At 42.0% G+C, this 17,991-nt stretch overlaps 1 protein-coding gene across 1 annotated transcript in view; it reads left to right on the top strand.

The window, feature by feature from the left end:
* Positions 1–17,991, top strand: part of PLXNB2 (plexin B2) — a 519,469-nt gene that overhangs the window by 478,981 nt on the left and 22,497 nt on the right. The window contains exons 28-34 of the mRNA XM_030217169.1: positions 4,495–4,641; positions 8,249–8,405; positions 9,506–9,606; positions 11,269–11,353; positions 12,063–12,217; positions 16,842–17,002; positions 17,646–17,793. Coding sequence (XP_030073029.1) covers positions 4,495–4,641; positions 8,249–8,405; positions 9,506–9,606; positions 11,269–11,353; positions 12,063–12,217; positions 16,842–17,002; positions 17,646–17,793 — 954 coding nt within the window. The remainder of the gene's footprint in view (positions 1–4,494; positions 4,642–8,248; positions 8,406–9,505; positions 9,607–11,268; positions 11,354–12,062; positions 12,218–16,841; positions 17,003–17,645; positions 17,794–17,991) is intronic.

The raw sequence follows: 17,991 nt of genomic DNA, 5'->3' as shown, positions 1-17,991 counted from the left end.
TGGAGTCAAAGTGTGGAACAACACGGTCATAAATTCAAAAGTGTTGCCATAATCTTATGAGGACTCTTTCTCCCTATTTATCAGTTGTTACCTTCTTTATGGTGCTTTTGTCAACATCAAAACATCAGCATGAACAAAAATAACTAAGCATAATTACTCTGGCTCTCAGAATGTATTCCAGCTGCTCAGTAATAAAGCATGACTGTAAGTAAGATAAATAGTGTGGTGCATTGTTAAACCACTTTAAAAGGAATAAATAGAAACAAACACAAAAAAAACAGACAATAAGATGATACCTTTCTTGTTGGACTAACTTAATACATTTTTTGACTAGCTCTCAAAGTCCAGAACTACCTTCAAGTTGAGTCAATATGAACAAAAGATGACGGTCTTCTGATATTGTCCTCTTCTGTTCGTGTTGTTCTGATTGGAGGAAGAAGGTTCTGGCCTTTGAAACCTGTTTTATTTATTCATTATACCGCCAAATGATTCCAGGATACTAGGGCAGTATGCAATAAAATGTAATCAGGTGAACATAAAAACAAATATATAAACAATGACAATATACAATATGGAAAGGGTATGCATAGCACAACAAATCAGACCTATGACATAATTATTAATTAAACAGAAATAACAACACAAAAGGTGGAGGTAAAAAGGAAAAGAGAGAATTAAAAAGCGGTAAAAGATCAATAAAAGTATATTTCAAAGTCAGGAAATGATCGCTTCAAATGCTTACCTAAAAAGTCAGGTCTTGAGTGCCATTTTAAATGTAGGCCCGGAGGGAGATGGATCTAAGCTCTGGAGGAAGATTATTCGCGAGTGAGGGCGTTCAGTCAAGTGACAGGCAATTCTGTAACGGGGCGCCCACATTTACACACCACTTGCACATGTAAATGTACAGAATACTAGTGCTTCTGCATGTAAGAGTGTATTTACATGCAGAGCAAAGTGATTAAGTGCAATTCTGTAAGGGTACATAGGTCATAAACTTGGGAATTCTATATATGGCGCCTAGGTTATGCATTATTCTGTCATGGAACAAGGCGCCAAAATAGCTCAAGAACAGCAGATCCACTCAGAACTACACCTATGGAACCCTGTTATAGAATAGCGCCTAAGTGTTTCTGCACAGATCTGGAAAGGGGACATAACGATGGGAGGAACATGAGTGGGTCAGAGGCATTCTCTTAAAATGTGCGCAGTTTTATAGAATTCGGGTGATCCGTGCCCAACTTGTGCACCTTGATTTATACCTGGTTTCAGTTTGTGTTAACGCTCATACCCAAAGTTAGTCGTGGATTCTATCTCTACACCCTATTCTAAAGAGCGCCCATCCAGATGTGCCCTTTTATAGAAAACAGTTCAGCACCTGTTTTTTTTTTTCAGCGCCATATACCAAATCCTGCCCAAAATGTGTAAGTGCAAAGGGAGGTGTTCACATAGATAAAGCATGGGAAAGTCATGGGCAGAGCTGTCACCTATTCATTCAGTGTTCAGGATACTATAAGCTATGCACTCCCTTGCCACATTTATGCAAGTTCAGTTAGACCAGCTATACAGCCTCTGTAACTTGTGAGCATATAAATGTTAAGCATACCGATACCAGGTTACACTTCTATAATGGAATCCAGGTGCCCAGATGTCATCATAAAGTAAGCCCTTAACCATACAGCATTGAGGCACCTAAATGGAAGTGCCCACTTACAGGATTGCCACTAAAATGTATTTAGTCCAATAAAAAAAAAGGTATCATTTTATATTCCTATTTATTACCGGTAAGAAAGACTTCACCTCTTCTCCTACTTGGTGCATTATCATCTTTGTTTAATGAGCATATCCCAGTGCCTCTCCTTCGCATATCTAACCGCAAAGGTACTGCCCAGACATACAACGTCCTAGGTCCTTTGTGTGGCCTGGCAGTCAGACCTGCTTACGCGAGCACCTGTCCCTCTGCCAGGACTTCGTCTTCATTGTTCTTGCAGCCTGCCTGAGAGATCCAGCTGCTAGTTTAATTCTGTAATTGCAGCTATACAGTTAAAAGCACTGGGGAGCAGTTGAGACTTTCAAAATGATTAATAATCATAGTGCCTTTAGGTTAGGTTACTGTTCACAGAAATGTGAAAACACCAACAGCAGTCCAAGGATTAATTGGGCATTTAAGTTTGGGGAGAAGTCAAGTCAGAATTTGTGTAGCACATGAAAGACAATCCAGAAAACAGAGGATTTACATTGGATAAAAAGTGACTGGGAGGACCTATGGGACCAGTGATTGGAAGCCTGAACTGTAAAGTGCAGCAGTGCGGAAGTTAACACATTTCCGTGAGTGGGTTTCAGACTCTGAGGGCCCTTTTTATCTTGATGCAGTTCATTTGGATGCAGCTCTGACCTGAGGGGAAACCATTCTAACCCTGTGTTGTTGTTTTTTTCAAATGTGTTATTGGTGTATTATGTGCAGCCCCATTTTAGATAGAACATATTTTAGTAAAATGGTGTGGCAGCCATGTTGGTCCACATTTAAAGGAAATACATAGGAATGACACAAAACATAACATAAAATTAGATGATACCTTTTTTTTTTATTGGACTAACAATATATTTCTTGATTTAGCTTTCAAAGGTAACCCTTTACATCAGTCACCTTTCTGACCTCATTTGCAACTTTCTTTAAATTAGTCCCTTATTTCTTACTCTTGTTACTCTATCTTATATAGCTATATGTTCCATCTTTTCTTACACCCTATGCTGTGTATTACAATGGCTTATTGTGTTAATGTAGCATACTATGCCATACTTTGCATTTGAATATTTTTACTGCTGTAATATTTTATTACCTATGTTTCTTATACTTACTGAACACCGCCTTGAGTGAATTCCTTCAAAAAGGTGGTAAATAAATCCTAATAAATAAATAAACAAACATAGAAACATCATAGAAATTAGAATTGAGAGACAGCAATAAAACTGATCTATAATGTGAGATATTCGAACTACATCGCCCCTTTGCTCTCTTTACAACATTGATTCCCCATCATCTTTAGAATCCAGCAGTTGTTATATTAAAAGGTATCCAAAACCTCCCACACAGAAATATACCTACTCCAAGACTGGAGTACTTGTGCTTGTGTGTGTCCGTTGGAATTGGCACGAATGGATGTATTTCGTAAAATACACATGATGCACTGATCTCATCCCATATCTGGCATTCTCTGCTCTCAGAAATGCCCATTTATATATCTTGTAAAAGTGTGCACCTGCTTTTATGCAAATATACACAGAATAATTTGATAAGCGCCTGCATGAGCTCAAATTGCTTATACAACTAGTTTCTACTCCTTAGAGTTTAAAATCTAGTTGAGATCTTGTGCAGACAAGATTTACAACAAATTGGGCTTTACGTTAATGAAAGCAAAGCTGTGACTGAAAAGGTTAAAGGTAGTTGGTTATAGGCGGGGTTAAATTGAATCTGATGCTCAGCATAGAGAACCATCCTTAAATAGGGAGAGGGTTTAGTTTCTAGAAAAAAGGCAGCCCAGCCACCCACATTTGCCAGCTCTATTCTTTCCCACATGGAAGCCCTGTGGGAGAAGAACTCTGAGCCAGGTAGGTTGAATGCAAGCAGTTGCTGATGGGCTCTTAGCAGCTACATAAGAATAGCCATACTGGGTCATACCAGTGGTTCATCTAGCCCAGTATCCTTCTTCCAACAGTGGCCAATCCAGGTCACAAGTACCTGGCAGAAATCCAATTAGTAGCCACATTCCAAGCTACCAATCCCAGGGCAAGCAGTGGCTTCCCCTTTGTCCATCTCAATAACGGACTATGGTCTTTTCCTCCAGGAACTTGTCCAAACATGCGTGGTATAAGCATAAAGGAATCCTGTGCAGAAGGCATGGATCCCCAGGAGCTTAGTCAAGATCGGGAGGCGGGGCTGGTGGTTGGGAGGTGGGGATAGTGCTGGGCAGACTTATACGGTCTGTGCCAGAGCCGGTGGTGTGAGGCGGGGCTGGTGGTTGGGAGGCGGGGATAGTGCTGGGCAGACTTATACGGTCTGTGCCCTGAAGAACACAGGTACAAATTAAAGTAGGGTATACACAAAATTAGCACCTATGAGTTATCTTGTTGGGCAGACTGGATGGACCGTGCAGGTCATTTTCTGCCGTCATCTACTATGTTACTATGTTTAAATCCAGATACGCTAACCGCTATTACTACATCCTCTAGCAGCGAGTTCCAGAGCTTAACTATTCTTTGAGTGAAAAAAATATTTCCTCCTATTATTTTTAAAAGTATTTCCATATAATTTCATCGCGTATCCCCTGGTCTTCGTACTTTTTGAAAGAGTGAAAAACTGATTCACTTCTACTCGTTCTACACCATTCAGGATTTTATAGACCTCAATCATATTCCCCCCCCCCCCCCCCCCCAGCTTTCTCTCTTCCAAGCTGAAGAACCCTAACCTCTTTAGCCTTTGTGTTTCTTTGAGCACAGGATACTGCCGGTGAACCTTTCTACAAGCTGTTCAAGGCAATCAAGCATCAGGTGGAAAAGGGGCCAGTGGATTCTGTGCAAATAAAAGCCAAATACACGCTGAATGATACAGGACTGCTTGGTGATGATGTGGAGTACATGCCACTGGTAAGAGCTTCCCCAACTATGCAAGCACTCGTCAGCCTTTTATCGTTTTAGCTGTTTCTTTAATTCTTTTTTTAATGTCAGACTTATTATGCTCTTGTTAAGATTTCATGGTGGTATGCCAGCTCCATTTATCTTTTGTCATACTAGAATAAACAAATCCATTAATTGCATTATAAAAGTGGGAGAGTTATGTTCAGTTGCTGCAACATGGCCCATAATTTCAGGAGTGTGTGCAGCATCTGAATGTGTCCTATTACCCTTAGAAATCAAGGGGGATAAGGCTTATAGTCTGGAACAGTGATGGTAAATCTTTGAGCTCATGCCTTGCATTTGGAGTTCTCTGGCTGCCAAGTGCCAACAAAATGGCTCTAAATACATCTTCCATTTTTTGTTAGTTCCTCTAGCATCTAAAAAGCTTGACCGTGAATGGCGCAGTTTCAACTTCTTTATGCTACGCCATTATATGTATGTGCTCCATACTATATAAATTAAATAGGCAGGATCCAAGATGGCTGCTGCCTGGAGCAGCCTGTGGGCTGCAAGGGTCCCACTCTTGAGTTTTTGCCTTATATTTTTACTGAAAACTTTTACCTCTTGAAATGGCTCTGAAACACAGAGGGAAGGTTTGGAGCTACCCATGAGAGCCTTCTAATCCCCCTGATGTGTTGCATCTTTTGCCGTGTCTCCCAGTAGTAAGGCATCTCCAGCCATAGAACCGCTAGCACAGGAGGCTCTGTCTGACGTCAGTAACCTACGTAGGTTACTGACGTCAGACGGGTGGGCCCAGCAGGAGAAAGACGCGCCATCGAAGCTGGGCGAAGGCAGGCATCAGCTGTCTTCTTGCCCGTGCAGCGCCTTCGGACAGAGGAGAGAGGCGCTGCACGGGAACGGTAAGAGGGAGGGGGGCCCGATGGAGGAGGGGAATGGCGGCGACGACCCCAAAAGGGGGCGGGGCACAGGACGGAGGATGTCGGGAGGCGGAGCTGAGGTGAGAGAGTAGTGAGGAAGGGAGGGGGCAGGGGCTGCTTGAATTTTGCTTTTTCGGTGGGGGGGAGCAGCGGGGGGGGGGGGCAAGGCCGTCCGTACAGGACGCTCCTGATGAGCGCCCTTGCCCCCTCCCGATCCTTTTTTTTATTTTTATTTATTTATGTTTTTCTGACGTCCTTTGGACCAATCACAGCGCTTTTAGCTCTGCTAATGCGCTGGGATTGGCTCAAAGTTTGTTTATTTTTTTACTTAATGATTTTTCCTGGCACAGAGCTGTCCTAACGAGTGGTCCAGACCTCTCGTTAGATTTCCTGCCTTTTTCCTGCGTAAAGGCAATCGGAAAAGGTTAGTGCATGTCGTTTCAATGGGGTTTTCACACTAATTGCTCATCTCCATTCCGTTTTCGTTAGCTGCTGGCTTCCTCGGTAAAAGCCCTTTGATGCATGCAACGGATCAAATTTTCCTCGTTGGAGAGTCATTAAAGGCTCATTTAGCTTTAGTGCATCTGCCCCTTAATGTCCATTGGGAGCCAGAGGCTTGAACTGTGTTTATCATCTGTTGGGCCTAGGATGCAAGCTCAACCTTCCAGTGATTCTGCACTGAATAACAGCCCTAAAATCATGCTGGCTAAACCCCGGGTGGTGACTTTGGACATCATTTGTTCTGCTTTAGTTTGGTTGAAACTCTGTTTCTAAGAATTCAGCTGAACATGCTGCAGCTGCAAATAAATTAGAATTAGATAAAACCCAGCAAGAGGAGAAAGTTAGAATACTTTCTTGGAAGGTGAAGAAGATGGAACAAACTTTGAAACTGCATGATGATTTAATCACTACATTTCTGCAAAATAGACTGTCTTCAAATGTAAGATTGAGGTCTTGAAGAACAAGTTGAGATTTGTAAACTTCCCTAAAGTACCTAGGGACACTTTGAAAAAGTACTTTGTGAAGATATTAAAGATCCTGCCTGAGCTATACCCTCCTGTTGCTAAATGTTATTTCTTGCCAGTTAGATCAAGGCAAGGGGTGGTGAAAGAATGTCTCTGATGATAGTCTTGAGGTGTCAGCCATCCTTGAGAGATCTGGTGATGAGACTAACAGAGCTACTTTATTAGTAGCATTTGTTTTTGAGCAAGATAAGGACAGAATATTTACTTTGTACTGCCATAATTGTACTGCTTTATTTCTTGGTCAGAAATTGTGGGTTTTTCCTGATTTAAGTAAGACAACACAAGGTAGAAGGAAGAAATTCCTGGTTGGTGCCCAAGAGGCACACAACCTTGGAATGCAGGTCTTATTGATTTCCATGTACATGTATTGTGACTTGTGATGCTCATAGATATATATATTTTTTTGGTCCCCTACAATTTCAGAATTTTATAGAAAATAGAGATCTATCCTTGTTGGGGATACTAGGGCGTTGTAAAAGACCCATCGTAAGTAGTATCTGGTAATTAAGTTTGTTTCTTGGCTCTATATAGGTTAGTGGAGAGCCAGGCTTCTTCAAGTTGTATTAGTTGAAACTTTTTCCTTAATGTTTATATCCTATTTTCTTTTCTTGGAGCCCTCATTTTTTTTTTTTTCAGTTATGTGTGGAAATGTATATCTTCGAGTGCTTTGATATATTTTGCCTAATTATTTGATATTGCTGAATGTTTTCCTTGCTATTGAAATTGTGATTTGATGTAATTGAAAATCTTAAATAATAAAAATGTTTGAAAAAATTAATGATGGCTTTTCAGCAGGCAGCATATCAAGGAAATGATCATCAATGTTGAGGAGGGGTAAGGAAGAACCAAGAAAGAGTCCAGTTGGTATAGTGAGGAGAATGTATATTCTGTTTTCATTTCTTTATTAGCATTTAAGTCGTGAAAATTAATTAATATTAACCTTATGTTGACAGTTCTGTAATTAAATAGTTATAGCCAGTATGTGATGTGTGAATCCATTGTACTGTATTGTACTTTGAAATCCATCACTTGGATCCCAAGACCTATATGCAAATAGCTGATCAAAGAAAAAGTTAATAAATGGAACTTTGTATGAACATATTATAATTATCCAAATATTTTTAGGTTTGTTTTTCCCTTGAACCTCGATTCCCCCCCCCCCCCCCCCCCCCCCCATGAGAGGGAATATCCAATGCAATTTGCATCCTTTTAGGAGGAATCAGGCTTGATATATTGACTGAGTCAGAAAGAAGAGCTTGTACCTGGTTACTTCTGACCTTAACAGCTCTCATCCTACACAAAGTACTTAAATAAATTGTATGTTGGGTTGTAAGCATGTCAGGGGCAAATAATTGTGACTGTTGTGGCAATAAGAGCCAAAAAAAAAGTTATAGGTGATGTCATTTTCTATTGGACAAAGTTATATCTTTGACAAACTTTCAAGAGTTATCTTGATTCATTGAATCAGTGAAGAAACAGCACAGTTAGACTGGGTTTAAATAACACTCATCTAAGCCATGAACTGCCTTGCATATACCATTACACCTCAGTAAAAAGAGGTGAGAGAGCTAGGGGTGGAGACAGTAACAACTTTACAGTTAATTGGAAATGATATTGAGAGAATGGTCGCTGCTGCTGTATTTAAATAGTACTTTATGGTTTTTGCTTCTACAGACTGTAAGTGTAATTGTCCAGGAAGAAGGGTTAGAATCTGTACCAGTAAAAGTACTCAGCTGTGACACTATAACTCAAGTAAAAGAGAAAGTCATTGACCAAGTCTACAGAAACCTTCCTTATTCTCAGCGGCCTAAAGCCGACACTGTGGCTCTAGGTAGGTGGATTTGTGTGTGTTTTGTTCAGTTACAATAGTCAGGTTGATCTTGATCTCATTTCATACACTCATGAGAGGCTGTCTTCTCTTTTTAACGCTGGAGGGTGGGGGAGAGGCTTGGCATGCATGGAGTTAAATAGTGGGACTGACTGGGTCATCTCATGCACTGCCATCTCTACTCTCCTGCTGCGGACTGGCAGGAGAGTATTCCATGCCTGAAAGCATTTATTAATAAGGTTAGAATTTGAATGTTTGAGAGAGATTAAATACTTATATTTTAGCATCATCATTGTAAAATCAGTTTTTCCTCACGGCATGCAATATTGATGATCCTTTGCAAAGGGCAACTCAGTAAGAAAATAGTTTCACGATTTCATTCCTTGAGCTAAAAGCATAAAAGACTGATTAAAGAAGCCGCTGTAATCGATATAGAGAGTAGATTTGCCAGCAAATGCCTTGGCATAAGAGACAGGCAGAATCTGCCCAGGGATTGCCCTTTCTTAGACAATTTCATGGGTGGGCAGTGGGTTAAATCCAGGAGTGAGTTTGGCTGCCTCTCATGACGTGGCGTTCGACAACCCTAGTCAAGGATTTCATAATTTGGCAGTTTCCATGCAGAACAGCTATCAATAAAGATCATTAGAAAGTAAAAATATTAAACTAAGCAAACACTGTAATGAAAAGCTGTGCAGCTGGAAGAGTATTTGCTTTTTTTATTTCACTGGTGTATATTAGCATGCTGAAATCCATGCACTAGATAACAAAATGTAAGCACGTACATTTTTATCTTGCTTATAACTGTAATGTTGCACTATAATTGCATGCCCTTGTCAGTCTGTTTTTATGCTTATGTATAGTTTTACATTTTTTAAGCTATTTAACATTCACTGAAGATGACTTGAAAATTTGTTCATGTAATCTCTTCATGGGCACATTGGCAGGGAAACACCTAATTAACACTTCACAAGCCTTTCTGTCTGTGTAAAAAGAAGTGTTAAGCAAATTTAATTTGGAAGACGAAAGGCCAGGCAGCACCTGTGGCGTCTTTCATCTCTTTATCTGCAGGGCTTTGTCAGCTGTATCTTCCCTTCCTTTTGCAGAATGGCGGCCGGGATCCACTGCACAGATTTTGTCCGACTTGGATTTAACATCTCAGAGAGATGGCCGCTGGAAACGCTACAACACCCTGATGCACTATAATGTGAGTTAGATTTTTAGATCCAGTCCAGTGAACTGCAGTTTGTCAGGTATTTGGTCCTTAAGAACTCTTACCTGGAAATTCCCTGCCTTAATACAGTTGGAAAAGGGATGGGAATGGTATTTGATGTACCACCTTTCTGTGGTTACTTTCAAAGCGGTTTAGATATTATATACAGGTACTTATTCTGTACCTGGGGCATTGGAGGGTTAAGTAACTTGCCCAGAGTCACAAGGAGCTGCAGTGCGAATCAAACCGAGTTCACCAGGATCAAAGCCCGCTGCACTAACCAGTAGGCTACTCCTCCACTCATGTATAAGAAAACAACTTGACACATGGAAAAAGTGCTGCTTCTATAATGGCTAGTGTAAGTTAACTCTGGGATAGTAATGTGTCCTTAACTGGTGAGATTTACGCTAAAGACACCCATAGGAATATATGGCTGTCTCTAACGTTTAGCGTATGCTAATTTTAGGCAAGCACTAAAAATGCTAGTGTGTCTTAGTAAACAGAGCCCTAAGTATCAGACAAGAGGGCCCAATTCATTAACATTTACTGTATGGTCATTTTAGAGTTTGCATTTAGTTCTTTGTTTCTTTTGCCCATGATGCTCAAGTTACTATCAATATATATAAATGGCGAGTGTCGTACTCACTCGCAAATGCGCAGTAGAGACACTCTCTGCCCCGCCCCCGCGTCAATACGTGATGATGAGAGCGGAACACAGAGGGTCTCTACTGCGCATTTGTGAGGGACACAGCCGTCGCTAACGCTCCCCCCACCCGGAGTCGCCGCCGCCACCTCCTTCCACCCGGTCGGGCCCTCGCTCCGCTATTGAAACAGCGAGGGCACGCAGCACACAGCTCTGCTGAGCTGCCGTCGGCCTTCCTTCTTCTCTGCCTGTGTCCCGCCCTCGACTACGTTACGTCACACTAGGGCGGGACACAGGCAGAGAAGAAGGAAGGCCATGGCAGCTCAGCAGTAGAGCCGTGTGCTGCGTGCCCTCGCTGTTTCAATAGCGGAGCAAGGGCCCGACCGGGTGGAAGGTGGGTGGCAACGGCTCCGGGGGGGGGGGACGAACTCGGAGGGGGAGCGGCAGCGGCGAACTCGGCGGCGGGGTGGGGGGCCTTTGAACCTCCCCCCTCCTATACTAGCCCGTTTTTACGGGCTGAACGGCTAGTTATATATAAACCAGCCAATATTCAAAATGATTTAACCTGCTGGAAATGGCCAATGACCAGTTAAATCACTTGTTTGCGACTATCCGATCATTATCAGTGGCACTTAACCGGTTATCACTGCTGAAAATGACCGGTTAGCACCGAATTTAAAAGCGGCTAACTTGTAGGTGTTCTCAGGGGCAGATTTGGATTAAGTGTCAGTATTCAACCCTTCGCAGCATAAGTAAACTGTTTAAATCAGAAAGTCCTATCTTTAAGCGGTTTGGCTTATGCGGTTAAGGGCTTGATATTGACTTAACCGGCTATTCAATATCAAAGCCCAGACAGGGCCCAGCATTGAATATCCAGGAATAACGCTGGTGGTAAGCAGCAAAACGCTCACCACCGCCAGCTGATTATCAGGGGGAAAAATATTTTATATAAAGCCACATCTGAAAAATATTTCTCTCTATATATGTTTGCATGTGTATTTGTATCCTTAAAGGTGCGAGATGGGGCCACACTTATTCTGTCGAAAATGGGCATCCACCAGCAGCAAGAAGAGAATCACCAGGAATTTGCAGGGGAAAGTAAGTTATTGCATTGTCTGTATCCTTCTCCAGAGAGACATGAGAAGCATGTTCAGTGGAAACCAGTGGCATGATATGTGCTCAGATTGTCTTCCAATACAGAACAGATTCTCTCCATATAAGAGCTTAGAGATGCAAGATGTAACAGAATGTAGTTATCTTGGAAACTCATAGGAGAGATCTCCAGACTTTCAAGAAAGGGCCACAGAGGACATTAAAATCACCAAAAGAGCAACTGAGGGAAGTTCCCATTGGAGTTTGCTGAGCAAGGGTTTAGGTGGGTCAGCATTGGCGTTTGCTAAGTTTGTTGCTATGTCATCTTACTTTGCTGGTGGAACATGAGAACCCCACTAGCCTTGCTGTCTCCTGGTTGCCATACGTGTGGAAAATAAAATTAATGAAAGCAGAAGGCCACAATTATCCATCCAAGAGTAAACAGGAAACAAGGAAAAGGTGACAGGCCAGGGCAAAAACTGATGAACCACAACAGCTTTATTGAGATGGGACTCAATGCGTCCCATGTTTCAACAGTGGTGACTGCATCAAGGGTCAGCTCTGCCAGATGCCCTCCATTGGCAAAGCACAGTATCTATTACAAAATTTTAAAACCAACAAATGAAGTACCCAGAAAACTGCATGAAGACTATTATCTATGCTTCGGCAAGAAAGTCAATGGTCTGCTATAATCTACCACTATTGCTTTTCACAGGACATGCCTTATTAGAAGATGAAAATAAAATCTGGCACTTGGCACGGCCAGCAGATGAAGTGGATGAAGGTAAATCAAAGAGAGGGAGCATGAAAGAGAAGGAACGAACGAAAGCCATAACGGAGATTTACCTAACAAGGCTTCTCTCTGTGAAGGTGAGGTTTAAGCCTACAAATGAAATTAGTGCAATGTTTTGTGAGCATTATAGTTTTACCTTAATGAGCTTTTATATCTTGGGAGCATGTTGGCTTTTATTAAAGTGTTCATGTTCAGTTGGATGGGAACTGAATTCCAGTCAATCACAGGATTGCATTACACCTCCCACCATCAGGCAAAAGAGAGTAGAGCCAAAGCCTGAGCAGAAATCTCTGCTCTTCTGAATCTTTGTAAACTCAACTTTCTGTAAGCTTTGCAATGCATAGGATTCATGTTCTCTATGTTGAAGACTGCCAAAGGTCCAACAACCCATTAGAGGTGTGTGGTATTGATGTTTGGTCCATGGCTTGCATTCCATTGATTCTGCTCCTCTCCCTTTTTCTAACTTTGACAAGTCTCTGCTTCCTTTTTGATTCTTCTCTTTTTCTCTTTCCATATCCAAGCTGAGCTCTAATCTCAACAACCAGTATTAGTAGAATCCATTTTTCACTCACTAGCATTGCCTAATATTTCCTTCATCAGACTCTATCCACATGTCGTCTAACCATCTAAATTATTGAAATAATATCCTTGCTGGCTTGCTCTACTTCTTGCACAACAGCTCACCTGATCTACCGGAGTCCTTGGCACATCTTCAGTTGGCTTCCCCATATTCACTACCAGTTACGTTACTTTCATTAAATGCTGTAAACTTAAGTACTCACCTTACCATCCAGCTCAAAGTGACTTTCAACATATCAATACCGAACAAAACCCTACTGTCATGGTCCTCATCCCACTGAAAATACTTACATCATTTGTTACATTTAAAACTATAAACAAAGAACATTCATACCAACATCTTAAATATACTAATATCAATTTTCTAACTAAAATGTTTTAATAAAACCATGCGTTCAAATTCTATTTTGAACATCAAATAACATTGCATCTGTTGTAATTTCAAAAGGATGCTATTCTATAGTTTAGGGCCCATCACCCTGAATATCTGCATACAAGTGGACTGCAGCTTAATGTCATGTGATAGTCGAAGATGACCTTGTTGGAAGGAACATAGCCTTCTCAAAGGTTCATGTGTTGGGAAAAGTTTTATAAGGACACAGAGCCCTCGAACCACAATGCTCCAAAAGCCAGGTTAACTTAAAATGAACTTGCTAGATCTGTCCTTTGATGTTCAGGTCCTTATATAATCAAACCCTCAAGTTTTTTTTTTGTTTTTTTTTTTTTTTTAATCAGTGATTTCTCACTTAGTGGATCAATAGATGAAGGCGAAATCATGACCCTCTGATGTTTGGGGGGAAAAAATATATATATATATATATAACTCCTGATGCTATAAAGGTTGTCCAAATTTAGTCATGATCCTGACTTATGCGTGCAACTAAATTAATGAGCTGTTAACGCTCAGTAATTGGCTGCTAACAATCAAGAATTGGTGTAAATGGACACTAATTTAGATTTGCACACGCAACTGCCTATGTGCAGTTCTATAAAGCACCACACCTAAATTCTCTCTCGCACAACCCAAAGGGGGGCTTGGACATTCCCAAAAATATTACAGAATTGGGGGAAGAGAGGGTATGCACCAGGTGTAAATCCTGGTGTCTTATTTTAGTTGCAGGAATCGGAGCCGATATTTCTGGGCACCATTTACTAAGTGTAGCCCGTAATGGGTTTTTTTCTAAATTGAGTTTTAGCTTGGCTTTATTGAACCATTGCAAAAGTTCCTGCAGATCCCTATCTAACAAGCACGAAGCAGCACCTTCTTTTCCAACTTTAAACAATAGAGGAATGCCATTGGTAAATAAATGGCAAGGCAGTCCAAATCCTGCCATTATAAAAAAAACATAGGATTCAGATTAAAAAAACAGTGGTGATAAAACTGAGCTCTGTGAAAGACCACATTGTAGAAAGCCTCTAAACTCTGCCCATTCCAAAAAAAAAAAAATCACTTGGGACTTATCTGATTAAAAGAAAGGAATAAAAGAAAATATCCAACTACCATGGACCCCTACATCCCTAGTGCAAGATAACCTCTCTTTTTGTGTCCAGCTTTATTCTTGCAAATACCTGATAGCCTTACTTCTTCTCCATGCTCATCACCATCTTGCATACCTCTTTCTCATAGCATCCAAGGAACAAATCAGTTGACATAATCAAAGCAAGCCTCAGCATTGACCTCTTCAGCTGATCTTCTTTATAATTGCCCTTCATTCTTCTCCTTATTTTTGTACTGCAGTTTTTAATTGTCATTTGTCGTATGTCTTACTGGACTAGAGCAGCAAATGCATGCAGTTAATATAAATCAGAGCTGCTGGTGGCAGATATCGATTTTCATGGTTATTGCTTTGCATCCTGTATTTGTTCCATCTTTTCAGAAACAAGTAGCTTCTTATTAGCTGGGTATGACAGCTGATTAAAAGGACAGCTGGCAGTGCTCCAGAGATCTGAAGTACATTTGTGTTTTCAGAAGCTTAAGTCAGGAATTGTCACTTCATTAACAAATTTATCCAAGAAAGCAGTTTCCTGCCTTTGAGGTAGATGCACTAAACGTTTTTCATCGTTAAATGAGCCCTCAGGGAAGAATTTCCTATCCTTTCCATGCACTTAAGCCTATTTTCCGACGACAGTAGCAGCTAACGAAAACGGAATGGAGATGAACAATTAGTGTGAAAACCCCATTGAAACGACATGCACTAACCTTTTCCGATTGCCTTTACGCAGGAAAAAGGCAGGAAAACTAACGAGAGGTCTGGACCTCTCGTTAGGACAGCTCTGTGCCAGGAAAAATCATTAAGTGAAAAAACAAACAAACTTTGAGCCAATCCCAGCGCATTAGCAGAGCTAAAAGCGCTGTGATTGGCTCAAAGGACGTCAGAAAACACATAAAAAAATAAAAATAAAAAAAGGATCGGGAGGGGGCAAGGGCGCTCATCAGGAGCGTCCTGTACGGACGGCCTTGCCCCCCCCCCCCCCCCCCCCGCTGCTCCCCACTTTCCGCCGCTCCCCCCACCCCAAAAAAGCAAAATTCTAGTAGCCCCTGCCCCCCTCCCTTCCTCACTACTCTCTCACCTCAGCTCCGCCTCCCGACATCCTCGTCCTGTGCCCCGCCCCCTTTTGGGGTCGTCGCCGCCATTCCCCTCCTCCATCGGGCCCCCCTCCCTCTTACCGGGCCCGTGCAGAGCCTCTCTCCTCTGTCCGAAGGCGCTGCACGGGCAAGAAGAAAGCTATTGATGCCTGCCTTCGCTCGCGCGTCTTTCTCCTGCTGCGCCCGCCCCTGTCTAACGTCGGTAACCTACGTAGGTTACTGACGTCAGACAGGGGCGGGCGCAGCGTCTCTCTCCTCCTGGGCCCGCCTTTTTGGATTTAAAATGCATTCAGTCTCATTGCATTCTCAATCTCATTGGGGGGGGGGGGGGGAGGAAAGGCCGTTTACTGGGTCGAGCTGTGGAGAGCTGAAACAACCTTTCGCCTCCTCTGCTAGAAGCTGGACGAGCCGGATCGTGCCTTCTTGCAGTTTGACTTGGGCAGTGAATTTAGGAAGACCCCCTTCTCTCCAGAACCCAAAGCAGGTATTTCCTCCTCTAAAATGTTTAAATTGTCTGTTTTGTGCTTCTGTGGGACTGGGGTGCGAGGATCTCAGAACTGCTTTTAACAATGCTGCCACTGTGAACGGAGAAGCCTCGGGATTTTGAAGCCGCTGTTTTGCTGCTTGCGATGAATCTGTTTGTTTAGAGAATGGAAGACTGGGTTTTTTTTATGTGTTTTCTGACGTCCTTTGGATTTGGGAGCCATGTGCTTGTGATTTGACTGTGTTTTGACTGTTTGTGGCATGCGCAGAGCAGCTAACATAACGCTTGGCTGCTCTGCGCATGATTTGGGGGCCGATTAACGATGTGTATTGTGATTCTTTGATACATTGTACGTTTCAATACCGATCTCAGCATGTGTGACTTTTTTTTTTGGTGCATGTTTCGTTATTTTAAAATCGTTAGGGACTTTACCGATTTAGATTTTTTTACGTTTGGTTGCTGCATCTGCCTCTTTGTCAGGATCAGGACCAAGCAACCAGTGTAAGCAAATAAGACAGGATGGGTTTAGTGCTCTGTTGCATTCTCACAAGTGGCCATTTGTTCAATTTTTGCTATGTGATAACTTACTTTTCCAATTAGAGAGTTTTAAGATTTAAACCGGCAAGCCTTTGATCCCAAATAAGGAACTCTTCCACTGAGTTAAAGGGACAGGACCCTAGCCAAGCTACTACAACTTGATAACTTTTATTTGTTCATATCCATTCTCTTATTACTGTACCTCAGGGGTTCTCATCTCAACCCAGCCCTTGGGATACACCAAGTCAGTCTGGTTTTCAAGATGTCCACAATGAATATATATGAGATGAAAATTTGTATGCAAATCTCTCACGCATATTCACTGTGGGTATCCTGAAAACTAGATTGGCTGGGTGTGTCCCGAGGACTGGTTTGAGAACCCCCTGCTCTATCCTGTCATATCACAGCATTGTGAAAGAGAAGTCAGAATGCTGTGGAGAGACTAAGCACTACTCATTCATATGTTCTGCTGCTGGGCCACTTCTCAGTGTGTCTCATTTTGATTTCTCTACAGGGCACCCTTCAACAATTTGTAGATAACTTTTTTCAGAGTGTTCTCACATCCCATCAAGTTGTGCCACCTGCTGTGAAATATTTCTTTGACTTTCTCGATGAGCAAGCAGAGAAACATGAAATCAAGGATGAAGATACAATTCACATCTGGAAAACCAACAGGTGGGCTTAAGAAGGGTACAGGCCAGAAAAAAAATGATGCTTTGAGTAACTATAACGATGAGACATTGTACCAGGGGGTTCTGGTTTATTTGTTGCCCTCAGAATGAGTTTCTTTTTATGATTGTCTGCCTTGGGTTACCTGTGGAGCTGAGCAGATTGGGCTTAGTGAACTAACTACGGTAATAACTTTTTGCATTCAGACTTGTATGCAACTTCTTAGATTGGCTGGTTGAACTGGTGCATTAAATATGATACATTTTCCAGGTAGGCTGCAACTCCATCACCCATAATGCTTTTCTTCATCCTTGGTGATGTGATGGTGAGTCTACCAGTGCACATCCTGTAGTTGTTGGTGAGATTGATCTTTGGGGGCACCAGAAATCAAGTGTGATGTTCAACATCTTCATCTAGAGGGGATGAATAGAAATAGAAGTATGAATTTAGACCAGAAGTTATGCTCTCTCTCCCCAGGGGCACTGTGAAATTTTACAAATGATTTAACTTAGTAACACTGATGTAGGAGCCTTCATAGTCAGTATCATCTATGTGCCATGCTTGTGAAAGATGTAAAACATCTTTTGGGCCAAAAGTTAAGGTTACAGAAGGATTTCACTGCACTGCACCACATTTCTTCCTTCTGCAGCTTACCTCTGAGGTTTTGGGTGAATATTTTGAAGAATCCCCACTTCATCTTTGACGTCCATGTTCATGAAGTAGTGGATGCATCCTTGTCGGTTATTGCACAAACCTTCATGGATGCGTGTACAAGGACAGAGCACAAATTAAGCAGAGTAAGTGGTCGGCAACCTGCTGTGTGGTGGGGTGATCAGGGAGAGCTGTTCTCTAGGACAGGAGGAGTTGTATCCAAGTTTAAATAAAGATTTCATGAGGGTAAAGCTGAAGTAACATTTGCACTGGCCCAAGACTGACAAGTTCCTCCCTACCCCACCAGTGACTGTTATGGAGTGTAGCAGAAGCAATTGAAAACA

This window comes from Microcaecilia unicolor, chromosome 10 (assembly GCF_901765095.1).
Source record: "Microcaecilia unicolor chromosome 10, aMicUni1.1, whole genome shotgun sequence".
Classification (NCBI taxonomy): Eukaryota; Metazoa; Chordata; class Amphibia; order Gymnophiona; family Siphonopidae; genus Microcaecilia; species Microcaecilia unicolor.
The sequence above is the reverse complement of the archived record's forward strand: the minus strand, read 5'-3'. Positions and strand labels throughout refer to the sequence as shown.